The sequence below is a fragment of the Microplitis mediator genome, chromosome 6 (genome assembly GCF_029852145.1).
Source record: "Microplitis mediator isolate UGA2020A chromosome 6, iyMicMedi2.1, whole genome shotgun sequence".
Lineage (NCBI taxonomy): Eukaryota > Metazoa > Arthropoda > Insecta > Hymenoptera > Braconidae > Microplitis > Microplitis mediator.
The window spans coordinates 16,277,696-16,299,679 of NC_079974.1; the positions used below are offsets into that span (position 1 = coordinate 16,277,696).

The 21,984-nt window shown below is 26.6% G+C and overlaps 2 protein-coding genes across 6 annotated transcripts; both read right to left on the bottom strand.

The window, feature by feature from the left end:
• Positions 1–12,154: 12,154 nt before the first annotated feature.
• LOC130669456 (prolactin-releasing peptide receptor-like) lies at positions 12,155–15,888 on the bottom strand. The gene is made up of 3 exons (XM_057472376.1): positions 13,804–15,888; positions 13,399–13,672; positions 12,155–13,205 (listed from the first exon to the last, which is right to left on the bottom strand). The coding sequence occupies exons 1-2, from the start codon at positions 14,773–14,775 to the stop codon at positions 13,427–13,429; spliced, it is 1,218 nt and encodes a 405-aa protein (XP_057328359.1). The 5' UTR covers positions 14,776–15,888; the 3' UTR covers positions 12,155–13,205; positions 13,399–13,426.
• Positions 15,889–18,494: 2,606 nt separating this feature from the next.
• On the bottom strand, positions 18,495–21,297 carry LOC130669458 (autophagy-related protein 101). 5 transcript variants are annotated; one of them, XM_057472379.1, is made up of 3 exons: positions 21,208–21,297; positions 20,694–21,133; positions 18,495–20,131 (listed from the first exon to the last, which is right to left on the bottom strand). In XM_057472379.1, the coding sequence occupies exon 3, from the start codon at positions 20,121–20,123 to the stop codon at positions 19,467–19,469; it is 657 nt and encodes a 218-aa protein (XP_057328362.1). In that variant the 5' UTR covers positions 20,124–20,131; positions 20,694–21,133; positions 21,208–21,297; the 3' UTR covers positions 18,495–19,466. The 5 variants fall into 5 exon arrangements, with proteins under 5 accessions (XP_057328362.1, XP_057328365.1, XP_057328361.1 ...); XM_057472382.1 differs by lacking the exon at positions 20,694–21,133 and having other exon boundaries at positions 21,208–21,291; XM_057472378.1 differs by lacking the exon at positions 21,208–21,297 and having other exon boundaries at positions 20,694–21,201.
• Between the last annotated feature and the right edge of the window lie 687 nt (positions 21,298–21,984).

Below are 21,984 nucleotides of genomic sequence, written 5' to 3' on the forward strand. Positions count from 1 at the left end.
AATATATAATATGAAATACTTTTAGATGAATTCAAATGTATTGTAATCAACTAATATATAAATAACTATAATGTCACACTGTATCGGAGTACAGTTCTATATTTCAGGAAAGTTTTAAGGACTATATATATACAAATGTCTTTCACATATTGAAATTCAATGTTGTACACATATATAAATAATTCAATTTAATCTGCATTTAATTAAACATAAATTTACGTCAATATATTTAAATGCATTTCTCTTTATTTTACACACATGTCTATATATAACGTCAGTATATATTAGTATTTACGTAATATAATTTTGAGAAGGTCTTAAATATATATGTATATATTGTAACGATAGATAGATGCATAGCCGCTCAGTTGTTCGGGTACTTATCATCATAGATGAAGCTGTAAAGTTTCAAGTCCGCGAAATTTCATAAATTTATTAGTGAATCTAAAGCAATAAAGTCGGAGCGTAACTACCAGTAATGTGAAATAAACTACTTCAAACGCTTAAGCCTTTGAAGTTTTACGTTTTCTACGTAAAGTATTAAATTATTTCACCAATCTCAATTTTTTTTTTTTAAACAAACATACTTATCTTTTTTTTATTAAAAGTAAGAGGTACATGGAAACAATAATACTTAAAAAAAAAAGTCAAGTGACCTTGACAGGTCCGTTATAAAGCACAACCTCGCCGCTTCGCGTTCGAGGCGTGCAATTACAATTTTAATACTGAAAACAATATTTCCGAACTCAAAAGTATGAAAATTGCAGCTCTTTGTGTATGAGTATTAATAAATATTGTAAAAATCGCAGTATAAGCAGCAATTTTCATACTTGTAAAGTCAAAAATATTGTTTTCACTATTTAAACTGTAATTTTTTCAAGTATTTTTTTTTCCGTGTACACGGAAAGAAATTTATGGTAACAATTACAAAATATTATAGGAATGGTTACCATAACGCATGGTAACTGGTTGTTTTTGAGATGTCGATTATAGAAACGACACCCATATATATTATGGTAATCATATATCCCATACACATTAGGGGCCCATTTTCGGAGGCAATCGCTGTTATATTTTTTTTGTGCAGGGGGTCGTCCTAAACGCAACTGAGCAGTTGTCGTCCTATAACTTCATTCTTTGATATTTTCTTCTAAGATTATGGGGCCAGAATGAGCATTTTGGCCCATTTTAGCCCATTTTCGAGGCCAAATACGCTCTTCTACTAAGACTCCACGGCTTCCTTTAATTGCTATTATGATATTTCTAGCGCAAGGGGTCGTATTTAACTCCCCTGAGCAGTTGTCACCCTATAACTTTACTTTCACCATTTTTTTTCTTACAACTAAATCGCCAAATTTAGTTTCCTCCTTTCAAGTGAGATGATATTGTTATAATAAATATCATGTGTTTTCGTAACCAATCGACTCCTCAATTACGTCACAATTATATTTATAATCATAACAATTTCATTTGTTACCTAAGCTTATCATGTTTGTCACTATAATGAAATTGTTTGTTATCCCGTCTTTTGTTATGATGACGAAACCCTTCTTCTCCATGTGGGAACTGTTCCCAGAAAGTATGGGCTAATATCCTATAATTCCAAATAATCATTACCATAATGGTATGGGATGATATTTCATAAACATACTAGGATCGGTTACTATAAATTTCTCTCCATGTACTAGCTAATTTTTTTTTTTTTTGCTAAGATGATTTGATACACAATTTTATTGTAAATTTTTGCGTACCACTAAACATATATTTTTTTTTTGTACTTAAAAAATTTTGATTTATAACAACATATTTTATTCAATTCAAAATGATTTCAATGATAAAAATTTATTATTGTAATATCGATTTTATATATTTAAATAATAACGAATGTACATCAATGTAAACACTTACGTATATAATATGTACATATATAAAATAATAACACAACAGCTTCTGTCCATTAATTGAAAGTTGTTCAATGGTAATTAGCTCGTGGCACATATAACTTATATAGTCGAAAATGAAGAGTATAGAGAGCACGTACTCGGTCATGCAAGCTCTCATCACGTCAATCCAACAGTTATATATAGTTTGTATCATGTTAAACTAAATTCGACGTAAATACTAACTGTTTCACAGTAAATGCATAATAACAGCCACCTGTCTGTACCTTATATCAATTATTGAGCTCAAATCAATTACTAAAACTGTTATTACCTAAATTATTTTACTAAATCCGATCTAAATTACTTTTCTTTATTTTTTTTTACTCAGGAAAATGTCATTAACAAAATTACTCTGCACAATTTAATTGCACGCAATTTAATCACTAAATTATCCAAAAGCACGGGACAAAATGTTTTTTTATTCTTCAAATAATGAGATTAAATTAAGTGACAAGAAAAAAATCCAAAATAAAATTAGAAACAAAGTTTCCCCAACAAATAATTAATTTTACCCAAGCTACGATGTGTTGGTTGTGTTGTTATCGATGTATATGTATATGTATATCGATTAGAATTTCATTCCCAGTTCACTACTATGTATACATATTAAAGTTTAGCTGTCAGGCGAAAACTCACAATTCAATCTGGGTAATCTGGACTTTGAGTAACGATTGATAGGCGTGACATACCAACTGTTTGTTCACTGACATGCATCAATGTCTGAAAGAATAGTATGTAGATATTTATGCACACGTTTTTTTTTTAACTTTATATATATATACTATATACTAAATATAAATACATTGTCTACGTCTATATGAAGACGAACAGAGCTACGTGAATTATTCATAAAGTAGTTTGATAGCGCCTCGAGCATTGAAAAAAAAAAAAAAGGAGCATGGGATGGAAAGAATTGTAAGGCGTGTTACATTAATTTGTCTGTCGCATAACGAGAGTAAAAGAGGGTAAAAATCGATATAAGTTTTTCGATCAAAAAATATTCTACTTATTATTTTTTTTTTTATCTTTTTTTAGCTCTACTTCTCATACTTATTCTTGCTTTTCTTTTTTTTTCTCTTTTCTCGTGTTTTTTCATTCAAAACGACTCTACTTATTGAATAATTCAGTAGAGAACAGTGCTGAGTTTGCTTCTCTGTTGTTTTTTGGTTTTTCTAATCGTTTTCATTTCAAACTCATGTTTTATAATCGACTCAGCTTGTAAAATGATTATGCATAAATATAATGAGATATATTCTAAAGATGGTATATATTTTAAACGGAGGTAAGGATTTGTAAGATTATCACGATTCGTTATCGAGTTCAAGTATCCGTTTTTTATATTAATATGTAAAATGTATAACAGACAATTTGTTTATAGGTGTGATTTTTTGTGAAAAATGAACAGTTTTTTTATGATAAATTAGTTATTTTAAATAATTATTAAATTTATGTTTAATGATATTTTGCGAAATTATAAGACATTAAAGAACCACTAAAAACTTGTGATATTCATAATTATATTTTTCCCTTTTATATCCGACACTAATTTCTTGGTGCGAGATTAATTACAAAAATTAATCTTGGTAAGTTGAGAAGTATTATATTACTTAGTAATAATTTATTTGTGATTATATTAATATTTAAATTATATTCTTTATTTCCTACACCCTTTTTTTAATTTTTGAAATTATAAAGAGAAAAATAATTAATTTTTATTATTATAATAAATTTTGCTTTTTTTTTACTATTAATCCTTATATTCGCTAAATATAGTTCATAATTTTATCTCAAAATTGACTAAAAACTCATAAATTATAGTCCTGTATAGATTAATAAAAAAGAAACATTTACATTTCATAACAAATGCAAAAGTTTTTTTTTTTTTTTATATAAAAGCATCTGAAAGGTTTTTTAAAATATGAAAAAACTTTCCGTTCCAAATAGAAATCGTATATTTTATTTACACAAAAACAGCATTTGATTATTTTATAGAGATATTTTACTCTGAAATTTTTAAATAGAAAAAAAAGCAAAAATAAAAATAATTGGAAAAAACTGTTCGTTTGTTATCGGAATTTATTATTTAAATTAAACAATGGGTTAAAATATAGTTGAGCAAATTTTTTTCAAATTACAAATAAAATTAATGAACAAATCTATAACTATCTGATTAAGAAGCTAGAATCGGTACAAAAAAAATTTAGTACACACATTAGATTTCGTAATAATAGAAAAAATATAATTACGGATCGAAGTCAGGCATATAGTTATACTGGCTGCCCTATACTCTGGCCGAAAGAAGAAAATACTTGGAGTTTTGTTGTGGTGCTAACATACTAATTGGAAATTTGGATGTCCCGAAACTACTGGAGCTCATCAACTTTGTTGCGACTACTATAAGTTTACGATCTACTAGGGTGATTGATATACCACTGGTTAGATCACGATACTCCACATGGGTCCCGATATTTAGGACATCCAAAGTTATTAATAAATATGCTGTGGAGGTGGATCTCTATGGGGTGACTATGGAAAGGATCAAAAGAGAGGCCAAAAGAAAATTTTAAACTGATATTTCTGGTGACAATTAGTGATCATGTCGTTTATAATATTATTGTTATTTTTGTTTTTTAATTATTTTTTGAATTTGTTTGTTTTACCGAATACAAATATTAATAATTATTCTTATGATATCATAAAGAGTATTAATTTAGCATAACACTTTACACTTATAATTTGATTTATACTGTAAAACTGCCGAAGGCGTTAATAATAAATAAATACATTTATAAAGCTAGAATTATTTTTTGTATTATAAAGTAAATGCCAGAAAAAAAGAAAAAAAAACAGTTTTATTATCAAAAATTCACGTTGATTAAAATTTTTATTCGTGATTAATATCAGAGATAAAAATTTAGAGCCTCATGTATATCGGATATGTGTGTCGATTGAGGAGGCGATAGATATCACATCAATATAAAATGGAGACATAAGTAAGTATACATAGAAGCCAAGTGATAATGACGCGTTTGTTTGCTCATCGGTAAAAGCAATACCGAGAGTACAATACAGCGTTATATATATGAACAAACTTGACGATCCCTTTTTTTAATTAATGTTTTCTGCACACATTTTTTTTTACTCTCTTTATTATTCATTTTTTAATCTTTAAACATTTTTCCATACATATTAATAATCATAAATTTACATATCCAAGCAATTTTCTAAGTTTTATATTTTCACTGCCTTTTCATTTCAACATTCTTTTACATTGACAGAAAATAAAAGTTTTTCAGTTTTCTTCGTGTTGATACTTTTCTTTTACTCTTATAAATATCTGTCTATATGGTCATATATAAAGTGAAAAATATCCTTTTATACTTGGCGAACCGAAAAAAAAAAAAAAAAAAAAAAAAAACACTTAAACTTTTCATACTTACTTCATTCTATACTTTTTATTTTTCATTTTAAATGTTATCTCTTGACAATATTACCTTCAGAGTTAAAAAACTAGAAGAGTTTCTTTTATTTATTTTTATATTCTTGTGAATTTATTTCAACTGTAATGCAATAAATTTATTTGTTGAAATTTTACTTTTAATATTATATAAATTCTCAAGTACTGAATTTTACCGTAAATTTCGTTCTTTAGTCAATATTAACTAAAAAACCCAAATTATTATTAAAAAAATGATTTTCAGAACAAATACAGAAGAAACAATGAGAGTCTCAGTGAAATATGTAGATTTTAGAAGAGTATTAAATTGCCTAGAAAATTCTGCAAACTACGATTCGTTAACTTAAAATGCCACTGAGCTGTAGCGAATTGAAAAAAAAAATCCTAACTTTTTTTTGTATTTTAAATGGGAAAACTTCAAAATCAAATGTCAAGTACTTCAAATTAAAATTGAGTGCTGGAATTTGCAGAGATTTTTTTTTCAATGTTTACAACAGCATTTTGAAGTGGGAGTAAAAAAAAATAGTTGTTCCGAATGAACACTCTAATGTATGTATATATACATATATGTATTTTAACCTTTAGATGCATGTGGGTCAATTAAACTTGTATGAGGTATTGTATCAATACAAATCATTATCAATGATATATGTATATATTTGTATGTATATCAATAACAATTGCTTTTGGCATTTTCCAATTTTCATTTCTGACATAATTATCTTGTGAAATTCATCATTGTTTTTGACATTTCACAAGAATCGTTATTTTTCATTTTATTAAAAAGAAAAAACAAAAAGGAATTTTTTAATTCTTTTTTCTTTTACTCATTCAAATTTATCGATAAAAACGACGGGTTTGTATGTACATCGACTGCTATGCGAGAGAAAGAGTAGTAGTCAGAGGAGGATTGAAAGGGGAAAATGACGACGTGAATGTCGAGATACGGTTATCAGGACTTGGTGGTAGAAACGACGATGGGTATTGAACCGCAAGAGAATGAAAGATACGAGTGCGATAAAAGCATCATGTTCTACAATCGAGCTACGAGATGCGGTTCCCAGTATTTTATCTTGATTCTCTCTCGAATAAACGGATATAATCAATGTAAAAGGGATGTAGGACCGACAACTGACCTCGGCTCATTCGAATAATCCGTTAACTTATGAGATTTAAATTACGTACCAAATTAAATTCCACTTTTGAACTATAGGCTGCCCATAATCTTCAATAAATTTTCAATGAACTCTAAACCAAAATTATTCATTTTTATTTTTCATTTCATCGTTTTATTGAACTATCAATATTTTATTTGGTTTAGTTGTTTACTCAAAAATTTTTTTTTTTCTCTTTATTTTAAATTGTAACTCAATATTTCATTTTTGTTATTGAAAATTATTTATTTATTGATTGTCATTTGCATTTCAATTTAGCTTGAATTACTCGAATAATAAATATTTTCCAATAAATGGAAATAAAAGTCTCGAGACTAACGAACCAATGTAGACAAAAAATTGTTTTTGATTGCTGCCTTAATAACAGTAAAAGATGTGGTAATACTTCGAATGAGGAATCGTTATATCCTTTTTTTTGTTCTTTACCTTTTTCTCGTTTTTCGGAGGATAAGAAAAAAAAGGAACTTCCCTTAACCATTCTTAACAACTTAACATCGCTTTCTCTTGAATCGATTTTTACTTTTCCGTAATGATAAGAGTTTTAGTCTTAATTTTACGTCCTAAAAAATTTTTAAGTTTTACGTTCAGCTTTTATCAGTTTTATTTCATATACTTTTTATGATTATTATTATTATTATTATTATTATTATTATTATTATTATTATTATTATTATTATTATTATTATTATTATTATTATTATTAATTTTTATATTCTTCTGTTTCTAATTGATTTCCGCATTAAATAAATAATCTTTTTATATGAGCTTTTAAATTTTATAAATAATTCAAATCTTGTTATTTAACTTGTTTTCTTACCAGTTAGAAAGAGCTTTGCTTTTTCTTTTTAAAGTTACAACAGTGATAGGGATTACGATGAAACGAATCATTTGCATGAATGCAAATAACGAAAAAAATTCTAAAATTATTCTAGAATAATTTATACATTTTTTTTTTTTTATTTATTTATATTATTTAACTTTAGCTTAACGGAAATTAAAAAAAAGTGAATTAACTCAGCTTCCAAAAAAGTTTTACATCTGCTATATGCTTTTTACTTTTTATTTCATTCTTTTTTTGTCTCCTTTCATTGTATTATTTGCCTCTGTTTTTTATTGTTATTTTTTTTTTGAAACGTCCCCGACAATTGTGCAATTTTACACTGCTTTGAAACCAGATAAAACCATAGTATAGAATTTATTTACCGGAACATCCTTTTGCCATTATATTATTCTTTTAACTTTCTATTTAATTTACTGCAATAGCCTGTGAACGAGGTAATTTTAAAAATAAACCGATTAAAAAAAATCCCTAGAATATATATATATATTTATAAGTCTAATGTATTAATGAACAAAGTTAAATTTAATTTAGAAACAATACAGAATAGAAAATAAATAGAACTGTCTGAAATAAAAAATTAAATTACTTCAATTAAACTGCAAAAAATTTGCAAAGGGAACGCGGATTAAATCCCGAGTGCATTCGGAGTAAATGTGGAGCAGATGACTGTTTATTTATTTAATCCCTTCAGAATGAAATTTACTCCGAAGGGGATTTTTTTTTTAATATTAAAACTCCAAATGGGAGTGATTGCGGATTTAAATAAAATCCAAATCATTCCGATGAAAAGAGAAATTTCCTTCACTCCGTTCGCGGAGGGATTTTTTCTAAAACTCCGAAACTCTAAATGACGGATTAAATTCGGATTTAAATAAAATCCGTAATCACACGGAGAAAATTTTATTGTGCTCCCGAGTCGAAAAATGAATCCGGTTTTAGACCTCAAATACAAGATTTTGAGGTTTACCTCAATTTGGCCTCACCATTTAAAATTCATATAAATAAGAGTTTGGACAAGTCTTATTTTGAGCGACTTTTGCAACTTTTAGGCATAAATGCGGTTAACCTCCCGCATATATTTCTTATGAGTGAGACCAAAATGAGGTTTATCTCGAGTATATTTTTTTCTTCAAATTTAAATAAATTAATTTATTTTCAAATTACTAATCATTTATTTGAACTGAAGTATTTGTACATTGTAAACATATTAGGATATATTTTAACCATTAATTATTTAGTGAAGATAATAAAAGTTATAATTTCTGATTATCATAAATACTTGTGGATTTTACCAATAGTTGGTTGACAATACAATCCAGATTGTTTGTTAAATAATTTCAATGATATCAATTAGTGTCGAATTCAGTTTAAAAATTTTACTATAACTAGACGATTTGTACTATAAAATTCTCTCTGTGCACTCTGAATTCACTCCCGATTATTTACAGTGTACCATAATACCACGAAAATTAATTTAAATTGATTAAAATATTCCAACAAAATTTTTTTTAAATCGTAATATATTCAAATTCAATAAATCAATCAATCACTTCATGATAACGCTTAATTAAAACCATTCAATAACAAATAATTAATTTATTAAAAATACCACGATGTATATTGAAATTTTTATTCTCATAAATCCGGCAATAAAGCTTCACAAATAATAATTTTCGACAGTCATTTAATTTTTAATTAAAAGATAATAAATAATATATAATTAGTATAATTTATAATGATGAATTATAAATTTAAAAAGTTAAGTATAGCAATATACATTTAAATTATACATGACTAAATTCAGCAATTACGTAATGTGAAATTCATAGGATGACTACTACATATATACATTCAAATACAGTAATTCCTCGTAACAAGGGATTAACATGCATTCCATGATCTAATTGAGTACATTTACTACCTGCTGTCCCTGTCAAATTTAATAATTATAGTAATCTCAATATTTGCTACGATTGTTAATTACAAACTCAAACAATTGTCATGTTCAATTGGGCTTAATGCTTCAAATATTTTTTTAAAATTTGTCTACGAAATGTTTAAGAACAGGAAAAAAATATCCGAAAAACAAGTAGTAGAATCCAATTGATATGGATTAAATAAACTTGTCCGTTTTTCTATATAACGATGTATACGGATTTATCGAGTCTGCTGATAATGCGAATGTCAGTAAGCATTAAGGTTTTACTACTTTCTAGGTGTGTCGTAAAGTTTAGTAACTACTGCCACTCAAACACACACCGAAAGTATTTTTGCCTTCTAGCAAACTTTTACCCTCATCTTCATTCCCCCTTTTTTTTATTTTATTTCTCATTTCTTCTTTATATAATCCACATCCACATCCCCTTTTTTTTCTTCTCACGATATATATTATTATCATTGATAGATTAAGTTTAATCGTAACTCTATTATTTTTTTACCACTGATTTTTTACCACTGAATAAATAATAGTCTATCAAAACGCCCGGAAACTATGATAAATAGCATATTAAAACATATATATGTAGTCTATATGTTCATATTGTGTATTTATTCAAGTGTACATATGTATATGCTAATACTAATGTATTAAGTTGATCAAAAAATGGTATGATATCAAAAATGTATCACATATTATATACAGAAAAAAAGGATTTCTTGGCGAAAAAAACTTTTACTCGCCCTAGAAAATTTTTATTTGTACTAAGAAATTTTTTTCATTATGAATTGAAAACAAAAATTTTCTTAGGGCAAGAAAAACCTTTTTTTTTTCTGTGTATAATATGCGATAATCTGTAAAAAATTTGGAGTGAACTCGAAGTGATTACGGATTTTATTTAAATACAAATTCACTCCGTCACTCAGAGTTCCGGAATTTAAAAAAAAATCACTGCATAATGAGTAAATAAGAAGTTTGCTTTTTCAGATGAGTAATTTCGGAGTGATCTAGATTTTATTTAAATCGGTATTCACTCCGATTCGGTGTTTTAATATCAAAATAAACTCCCTTTACGAATTAATTTCACATTGAACCGGAGTTTCAAAATGATAACAAACTTCTTTTTGGAGTGAATTTTACTCCAAGAGCATTAAATAAATAGTCATCCACTTCGCATTCACTCCAGATTTATTCCGCTAATTTTTTATAGTGTACACTAGAGTGCTTCGTTTCTGGTGAGTGTTTGTTTTTCGTTGCTCATCAAGCAAAATATTGTTCGTTATGGTAAAAAACTTTCTGCCAAATTTGAGCTAGCTCATAATATATACAAATATTCTTGCAAACATGTGTATGTTCTTCATTCTTGGGTACATGAATTTGATGTTTTCAAAAAAACACGGTATAAATACTCAGATCTGATAAGATTCGAAAAAGATCCTGTCGATCATACATGGTTATATATGATTATGTATGATCATGCAGGATCAGATCCGAAAAATGGCCCTGCATGATCATGCCTGCTCGCACATGATCATGCAGAGCCATTTTTCGGATCCGATCAGATCTGAGTATTCATACATGATCATATATGATCTATTTGAGCATTTTTTCCCGGGCTCGTAATTTCAACTGTAATTTTTTTTTTGATATTTTATTTCTTGAATTATTAAAATTACTATGACTCGGAAACTATGGACTTTAGCGGCTTGATTCATAGGAGTTTTTTTGAAAGGAATAAAATTTCCTATTATATTCTCGCTAACATTTTTAGTGTAGTTTCATTAGTTTACGTTGTGCAAGCCGATAAAGGTCAATTACATAGGAAAAATGACTTCCCTAACGGACACAAGTGAAACAGCTTGAATAACAGCTAAAAAGTTACTATGGGCACTTTTAAAGAACACTTAGTTCCCTACAATTTGCGACAAACGGCACTTTGATATCATAAAATGCAGCTGAGTATTAAAAAGTTAAAAAAAAAAGTAATTTAATTTACGTGTATTTTAAATGGGAAATCTTTGAAATCGCATGGAAAGTACTTAGGATTGAAATTCAGAGCTCAAACTTTTCAGGAATTTTTTTTTCACCATAAAGAACAATATTTTGCTTGATGAGCAATGGAAAACAAAGCACCCTAGTGTACATATTTGATATCATGAAAATTTTTACTTGCCCTAATAAATTTTTTGCATTATGAATTGAAAACGAAAATTTTCTTAACGCCAGAAAAAATTTTCTTGAGCCCAGAAAAAAACTTATGGGGCGAGAAAAAAAATTCTTGCGTCAAGAAAATTTTTCTAGTCCTAAGAAAATTTTTATTTTCATTTCATGATGCAAAATTTTCCTTGCCTCAAGAAATCATTTTTTTCTGTGTATATTTTTTTTATATATTTCCTTATTTTTTTTGTTTTTGTTGATCACATAATTAAGCACTACAAAATTAGCATACATAGTGTATACATACTAATTATTTTCAGTTTAATAACGTACGTTAATATACGCGATAATATTTACGTTAGAACATTAATGTTTATACATTAGTAATAAAACTAAACAAGCGCAGATAGATAAATATATAAATAAAATTAATGAATATTTTATCAGTTATTTATTTATTCAAAAAAAACATGAAATAATAAAACAATAATAATAAAATATAAAATTATTTCAATAGTAAAACTATAATACAAACTTGTTAGTTAAAAACAATGAGTCAAATAAAACACCGAACAACAAAAAGTTATCTAACATTTACTTTTTTTTGTAATTAAACGATTGAATAATTGGCTGAATTTTAATGTGTAGCAGGTAATAAAAAAAAAGTTTTCAAAACTATTAGCTGATAAAAAATGACTAAATTATAAAGATAATAATTTTTCACGCCAATTATCGGCATTTTTATTTTATGACTCTCATTTGAAACTACAGCCGAGAGTTTGAGCATATTTCAAATGAAAAAAAAAAAATATCATTATTCTTAAAATAATGGAGTAAAAAAAAAAGAAGTTCATCTCTTGCAATCAATAAAGTGCATTTTTATTCATAATTTATAATATAAAAACAATTATTTTATTAACATTAATAATTTTTATTTAACATACAACTTTATTTATAACATTTTTAAAATAAAATAACATAAGTTTATATTTTTATAACCGCATAATAATGGTACAATATCGAGAAAAAATCTATATTCATTGGAATTCATAACAATAACATACTTGTAAAACAAGGAAGGGCCGAGATAAATAAGAATGAAAAGGTTACAATGCTGCTAAAAGAGATGACTTGTCTCATAAAACTTTAACGCATGAATTGAAAAATAGAACTGCAATATAGGTACTTTTATTGGCATCTTTACTATATTTTTATGAGTCTAAAATCTAAATTTATTTCATGCTACTCTATATATATATACATTTACATCATATTCAGTTTTTCAATAATATCTATATAAATATAACAATAAGGGTCATTTATATTTCTTATCATTTTTCTAAAAAATAAATCGGCTGTATTTTTCACCCTTCACATTAGACATGAAAAAAAAAAAAGCACAAGACAAATCTAATCTTGTGATTGGTATGTGTATATTATGATTATTATTATAAATATAAGCAAGCACGTGCTTCAATTCACTTTGTCACGAAGTGAAAGAAATGACATGAAAAGAATCTTCTCATACAGTAGTAGTTGTATAATATATAATATATAGTGATAAAACTCCCGAGTCTTTTTGAGTTGTTCAATGGACTTAAGAAAAATTGCATCCTTCATATCAACCTTCTGACTCTTCACCGCCTCTTGACTTTTATACTCCTCCATATTCCCACTTCATCATCCATACATCCGTCTACACATATTGTAAATATATATACGCTTGTATACTCACAAGTATGTCCATATATTTTTTTATTTATTTTTTTTTTTTAAATTCAAAGGAAATATTCTTAAGGATTGCAAGCCATACAAGATTTTTCGATATAACAATAAAGGGCAATATTAAAAAAAAATAACAATAAAAGTAATAATACTCTAGAACTTACTCAGAATTTTGATGATAAATTTATAATTCTATAAACGTACATCTTCAACATCCGTAAATTCATTGATAATACGTTGATTGGATTGCAATGGCGACGCTGGTCTCGATTCAAGTTGTATGCTCTCTTCAGTGACATTAGGATTGAATTTAGATCCCAAACTGTTCAGTAAATTCTCTTGTATAGCTTCATTGCCATTACATAGTCTTTCACTTCTATAAGCATCCGTTGTCCGTGTCGTAAAGTTTGTTGAAATTCTTGAAAAGCAAGGCAGTACCTAAGCACACAAAATTCAATGCCGTTGATTAGTAAAGTACTTTGTTTCACAGTTTACTCTGCTAAAAAGTTTCGCTACAAAAAAATGGTAACAAGCCAAAATAATTCTTTTTTTAAGTACCAACTTCTTACCTTTTTAAATTCCTTGCGAAAATTTTCATTGAGCCAAGCATAGAGAAATGGATTGTAACATGTACTACTCATAGCAATACAGTGTACTATGAAGAAACACAAGTAATAGTATGACCAGTTTGTTGAAAAATCATAGATGTCATCCAAAATATTGTTTATATTGAGTGGCATCCAACAAACACCAAAAATAGTCACCATTGCTATCAACATACGATTAGTACGTTTTTTTCTTTCTCTATCAGCTTCTTCACGTCTACTTGTTTTACTTCCCGGTTTTGATTTAGCACGGTCATTTAATTTAATAGATACACATATATAGCAAAAAGCTATCAATAAAAATGGTATTACAAATTGAAAAATACAAGTTATTACACTGAATAGCAAACGAAATTGATCTGTCGGCCAATTTTCTTCACAATACTGATATTTTTCAAGGCCCATATAAATACCATATGGCAGAGTAAGCATTAATGCTGCTATCCATATTATTACTATTATTCCTTTACATGTTCTCACTTTCATACGCGGGTGAAATGGATAAATTATTACTAAAAAACGGTCTATTGCAATACTCGTTAATGTTAATGTACTTATATATATGCTTACACCTTGAGCATAGGGTAATAGATGGCACAAACTTTCACCAAACACCCAACCGCCTAAAAATGTATACAACGGTGTCAATGGTACTGCCAGCATACAAAGTAATATGTCACTCACAGCTAAATTTGTTATAAATAAATTAGTAACTGTTTGCATTTCATTATTACGGGCAACAACATAACACACTAATATATTACCGAATACACCCAAAATAAATATCAATGAATATAAAAAATAAAATATAAATTTAATGTACAAATTTGTTGTAAAATCGTCGCCAAATTGTGCAGTACTGTTGTCAAAAGTGAAATTAATTTTACTGTTGTTTCTTGTCAAATTGTATATTAATGACGCAAGAGTGATGTTCATTTTGAATTTTTCTATTCATTTGCGGTTGAATCCGACGGATTTATTTTTATGCAGCTTTAAAGTATTAACGCGTTGTATAATAAAAGTATAAATACAAATATTGGAGTCGAGCTTTTATGCTGTTGAATAGATTTATGAGTTGCGCATATTTAATCTTGCTTATTTAAATAAATAAATTTTTATTAATTCCTTTGATATTCTGCGAGATGAAATACTTTATTTTGAAAATTTATACTGCACAGTAATGGAATGAAGCTTTTGATTTTTTTTTTTCATACACTTGGATTCCTTTGAATTCAATGGAGTACTGTGAGAATTTTAGGAGCTGTAAAAAGCTTTTTCCCATACTTTCAATCCACCACATTTTTATTAAGCTTTTTTTTTATTTCATATTTTTATAGTCAAGGAAAAATGACGGGAGGAAAATGTAATCCACTCCGAAAACGTAAATTGTTAACGACAATAAAAAAAAAAAAAACTTTACATATTTTTAAACAACGAAATAGTATTTTTGTATTTTATTACTATTTTTTATTCTTAGTTTTGGTTTACTTATTTTTTTTGGCTTACATTTAATAAGTTTTTAAAGCTCGTGAATATGATAGTCACGCGTATTACCGGCCACCTGTTGAAGTAGTAAGTTTTCTCTCGCTTTTACGCTTTTCCCTGATTTCCAACAATCTGTTTTCTCCACAACAGATTTGATGTTGTTTTAACTTTTAGTTTAGTTGTTTAACAAGATAAACTTGAGAATCGAAAACTTCCACTCCGAGATAAATTAACTTATTCGAATTAAGAACACTAGAATTTTTAACAACAAATCCATTGTGTCTTTCCTTTTAATTTTATATGGGTCAAAAATTTCATTTTGTTTTTTTAAATTTTAACCGGCTTTTAAATTATTTAGTATTCACTATTTTATAACAATACAAAACTTTTATATTTTTTGAATATGTAATGCATTCATTATTTTAAAAAAGTAACATCATTTATTTAAATAAATTTAATTATAAAAATTATTTTTAAACTTTACGGTAAATAAAAACATTTAAATGTTAAGGTCCAGGGATGATAGCGAATCGCGTTGATTTCGGGTCGCGACTGAGACTAGATTATGAAATTTCTGGACGCCGAAGCTCATGAGCTTGCGGTATCTCGCGCAAGCGTAAAAAAACATGCAATACTAAAAGTGTAAAATTATAAATAAAATTTATATTTGTCTAATAAATTATTCATTGATGCGTCAAAAATTAATGCATTATTTTTCCTTTATAAAATTAATAAATAAAGAAAACTATAAATCATTTAAAAACTTCAATTATTAAATTTCGATTTTTTGTCGTCTTAATACTTTTCTTTAAATAAATGAGATTTTATATATTTCAATAAAGTATTTTGCAAATATTCAATTAAAAATGGTACTGATGTTAGCCGACGTCTAATAATTTTTTATTTTTTTTAAAAACAATAAATTATAAAAAAAAAAATGTTTAATTGCACTTATAGCTTTTTTATTTTTCTACATGCGCGTGTTTTTAGTTTTTTTTTTTTTTTTTTTTTTTTTTTTTGTAATTAATTTGCTGAAAAAAAAAATCAGAAAATTTGGAATTGTCAGCTAACGTCAGAATCATAATTAAATTGAAGGATTTTTTATTTTATACTTAAAAAAATATCAGAAAATATTATTTATAATCCAATTGAATGAGCAAAGATTTTTTTTAATTTGAATGTTTTTGCTAAATTTAAATATTCCAACCTTCGGTTCAAATGGTCAATCTTGATGTTGTTGCAACTCTATTTACACGTCTCCTACTTTCCATAAAAGAAAAAAAGTGCCATCCAGTCATACCCAGAATGAAAGGTATATTTCTTAATTAAATCAATATGAAATGAAGTTCTAAAATCATTAATTAAAGCTTCGTTCATAAACTACAACATGCATTTCAAAAAAAATAAAATAATTGTGTAGGCTTAATTTCAATCGCATGATTTTGATTCTGGTACCTTTGAAACGCCACAGAAAATGAACTAATAAATAAAAAATAAATTTATAATAGTGTAATTGATGTTTATTTCATGAGCGACACTATAAAATTTATGAATTTCACTTATGTCTTAATATTCAGAAGTTATGAGAAGATGAAGCTGCGAAAGTAAATTATTTCAATTTTTTTAAATATTCGAGATCATCAATTTGTTAGAAGGAATTTTTATAAATCACAAGTTGTGTAGTGAAAATCAAAGCTAATATCACGAACTTCACGATGCATTTTACGGAATTAAGTTATCGCTTTTGGTTCAAAAGTTATTTAAGCACAAAGCAAGAAATTATATTTTTACAACAATCAAAAAAATTTCAAACATCCGCATCTTCTAAACTATTCGATCGATTTTGCTCATCTTCGAACTTGATCAAGGTAATTTCTCAACGAACAAATGTACCAAGTTTCATTAATATCCGATAAAAATTGCAACCAGTATCTATCTGACGTGGCGCATTATATACATACGTACATACAGATATAAACTTTTGAGCCGATGGCATTTTTGGGCAAAATAAAACATATTACAGCAAAATTTTTTGAAAATTGCGATATGAGACCTTCTACAATATCTATATTTCCAAAAGCAATCTACATAAAAAACTTGCAGTTATCGTTAATTAATAATTAAAAAATAAAATTAATTAAGAGTTTGAAAAGAAATTTTTTGATAAATTCTTCAACATCAATCATTAAAAGTGATTGGGGCTTAACAGTCTCAGCAGATGAATTCATTCAATTCAATAAGTACGAGTTGAATAAAGTTCACTCAGTGGAAAGAGCGATGAAAAAAACTTGCAAAGAGAAAATGTACATAAATCAACAATTGAACGTTATTTTTATTTGCTCTTAAAAATAACTCGAATTAAAATTACTCAGCAAAAAAATATAAAGAAATAACAAACTGCAAAAATTTATTTTAATTATTTTCATTCAATTATTACTATTATTATTATTATTGTTATGTAACTTAATACAATACGTAATTACATCTGTATTATAATTATTATCACTCGTTACTTTAATTAATAATCGCTATAATTAGTTTATATTATAATTAATATAATAATAAATTTTCTTTTTAAATTTATTGTTAATCTGTACAATTAAATTGATTTTAAACCGATGAACACTTCTAATAAAACACTAGCCTGTATTTTAATATTAATCATTCATATTTTTTTTTTTTCGATTCATTTACAATTTACTTATATATTAGCATTCGTATATTTTTATTTATTCGATTTGATTAAAAATTTTTCTCTTATTTACTTTTAAATTAATGTATTTTCACCCGATTTTATTTTAAATCCTAGGACGTCGAAATATGTCACAAGTTCACAATTATTTAATAATAATATTAATCTATATATATGTATATTATTCACGCACAAAGTCCACGCAATCTTTCATACACTAAAACAGTGAAAAAGATAATTTTGATCAGCATTAGGGCACTCAATTAATTATTATTAATTTTTTAACAAATTACTACTAATATATTATAATATTATCGTACATTAATAAATCATTTTTTATAATTAACCGACTAAAAATGTATTGCTATTTACATGATTGACGATGTAAAAAAAAATTAACTAACAGACAATTAATTGCAACAAACAATTTGTTAATAAAAATAACTCTACGTCGCAGATACAAGATTAAATTACGTTCATTATAATTAAATAATCGTTAAGCTTGCGTATATCTCTTTAACATACATATAAAAACAGCCGCTATTACCTAAAACTAATAATTTATGACAATGATTTAATAAAATAATTAATTGTTTGATTATAATTAACGTAAAACTATAACTATTATTTATATTCCACGCAATTTATTATATTATCTTTACTTATTATTTTTTCTAATATTTCCGTGATATATTGAACATTAGTATTTGTATTTAAAATCAAATATATATATATATAGATATATATATTATTGTATGTATGTACATATATAGGTACTATATTATACATATATATTTCTCGTGGCTTTTATCTCTTTATTCTCAAACTCAAAGTTTAACTATAAACTTTCCATTTATCCTTGAGTGGATACAATACAATTTTCTGAATTATATTTACTTTAGATTTAAACAAAGTACTTCCGGTTAACAAACATTTGACAAAATAAAATTATTACACTGATATTTTATCTCAATCTTTTTTTTTCCTCTACTTATCCGTAAAAATCCGCATTTTTTATTTAAAATACACAACCCGTCGATCTATAAATATATATTAATATTAATTCGACATATATGAAGACAACTACGATATAATTATTAATAATGTTTCGTTAAATTAAAAAAAAATTAATTATTCTGCTGTATTCTATGCAATCGGCATTAAAACAAGTACAATTAAGCAATTCATATATTTATATATTATTTGTACTAACCAGTTGATAAATATACACGATTTATCGTTTTTTTAACGACTGTTGGATATTGAGAATAATTTTATTATTTATTATTATTATTATTTATAATTATTTAATGCACACCAATTTATGATAAAAAATATATGTCATAATTTGACACTAAATCGTAATAATGTGGACGTTAAAAAAAACGTAACAACGTATTCAAAATAATTATAATAATGATAATAATAATAAATAATAATTAATATATAACTAAATAGCTAGAGTTTCCTTAATGAGTTTTTTCATGGTGTTACCCATGGTCGTGCTCGGTGGACCGGATGTAGTAAAAGACAATTTAAATAAATAAGGCTGAACATCAGGATATGAGGTATCAAAAATGAGATCTAACTCAGCTTGATTCGGCATTTTCGGTAAATAATCATGACGATTCATAACTTCAGTAATATATAATATTTTATCTGTCAATAAATCACCAACTTTTTCACGGCATATTTGTCTTTCATGTTCAGTTGCTAATTTAATAAGTTCTAGTCTAACAGTCCATACTTCCCACGGTATACACTCAGGTTGAAAAGGCCAACGATTTTTTTTCTTTTGAAAAAATTCTAGTGATATTTGTCCCGAACCCGGACTGTCTGTTGATCTCAACGCTTCCGAAAAACCAGAAATTTCTCTTTTTAACGTCTGGTCAAGATGGACAGATGAGCAACACACGTATGTAAAATCAATAAAATCACAATCAACATCCTGATAACCCAGGGTACCCACAGAGTAACTTCCTTCTTGTTTATATTTAAATTTACCAAGACTACGATGGAATAACACACTATGAAATATACTTGCGACCGCTTCATCAACTTGACGACCCTCCATGCTTAGTTCAAACAACTGAGTCCTTGCGTTCATAGTGCACCCTGCAATTAAACAAAACAAATAAATAAATCAGTTAAAATTAATCACCATTAATTTATTTTACCATCAGTTATATTTAATTAGCAATAAATATAACATATAATTAAATAAACCTAACCTAGTAAAATTTAAACTTAAATGAAAAAGAAGCCTTGAATTTGCTTACTCATTGCTCCATCCCCTTATATATTACATACTACTCACCTCTACATACAATCCTAAACAAATACTTTGTTCTTACATACAATGTTTACGTCATCATTTTCTCGTAAAATTTAATTACAACACAGATTTATTTTATTTAACAAGACCAGTTAATTTACTGTCATGTGTCATGTCATTTTATTTAATCTTATTAGTTAATTTTAAGTATTCAGTACAATAAACTGTAATCACTTATTACTACATAATCTAATTAATTATTTATGTCTGTAAAAATTAGCTATCTGCAAGTATGAATGCATAAAAAATTACCACGACATAATTAATTAATTATTTATGAGCAAGCAATTAAATAAGAGTTAAAAATATAAATATAAATAATAAAAAAAAATAAAAGCTGACCTTAGTGTCCCTTTGGCCAAACGTGAAACGTTAACCTCAATGCGTTATAAAATAACGTAGCATGCGTTGTTCCTCTAGATCCTTTTATTATTTTTTTAAGGAAAGTCAGGTCAGTTACTCGTTCCTTTAATATTTAATATCATCGTTGACCTGCTTCTAATAACTTTCCCCATCGATTTATATTTTTTATTATTTTACTGACCACACATTCAGGTTTATGTTTTTGTTGTTGTTACTCTTATTATTGTAATTATTATTATTATTATTTTTTTTTTTATTATAATTATTGGCTGGTTTATGGTGTTATACACTCTTGGATTAATTAACAGTTATATTTAATGGGTGACTGTTGTTATTATTGTTGTTGTTATTATTATTGTTACTGTTATTGTGAGTCTCCATAGCGTTGAGGATTTTTTTTTCGATAATAATGGAGCGCACTGTTTGTTCAATGTAAAATATAATAATCGTTGACGACGAGTTGTGGAAAAAAAAAACTTTGAATCTTACTCACCAATCCAATCTGCCTTGCAATGTTTCGTTTAGTTTCTTTGACACGCATTTGTCGGTAAACAACAGCTGAGCGCGCGCATCATGTGAGCCATGTTTGATTTTTGTAACTTAGTTTTTATTGTAAGGATTTACTTTGTTTTCGATCGGTAAAACAGTTTGTTTTTGAATCTAAGAATATTTGTTTGTGTTTATGTAGTTTTTAAAATATTTACTTGCAGAATATGTGTAGCAGACATGAGACAGTTTATAAATTTTAAGGGCATTTTCAGACATTGTCCCCCATTTTTTAAAAATATGCAATGACCCAACTGTCATAACTGTGTAAAAATTATGACACTAAAAGTAGCAGACACTAAAATAATTTATTTCTTTTAAATAAACAAGGAAAAACTTTGAAAAATTGCACATGAGAAACTTTAAAAAATCTTTGTATGCAAATTCTAAAAATTGTATTTTATTTACAACTAATTTATAAAAATTAACAAATTGTCTGATGTCGCTACAGTATCATTAAAAATTTTATTAATTAATTAACAAAAAATTGAAGCTGTAATTAAAAAAAGACAATTTCGCTGAGGTATAGAATTTAAAAAAAATTACTTACAGTTTTTATCAATTAGGAGTTAAACGAAATTTTTCGAATAAATTTTAGTCTACAAAATTAAAAAAATTCTAATTATAAAATTGTCATGAAGATTTTACTGAAATTTATTTTCCAAATTTCGTTTAACTCCCAATTGATATCAACTGTAAGTCATTTTTTTTTAAATCTGTACCT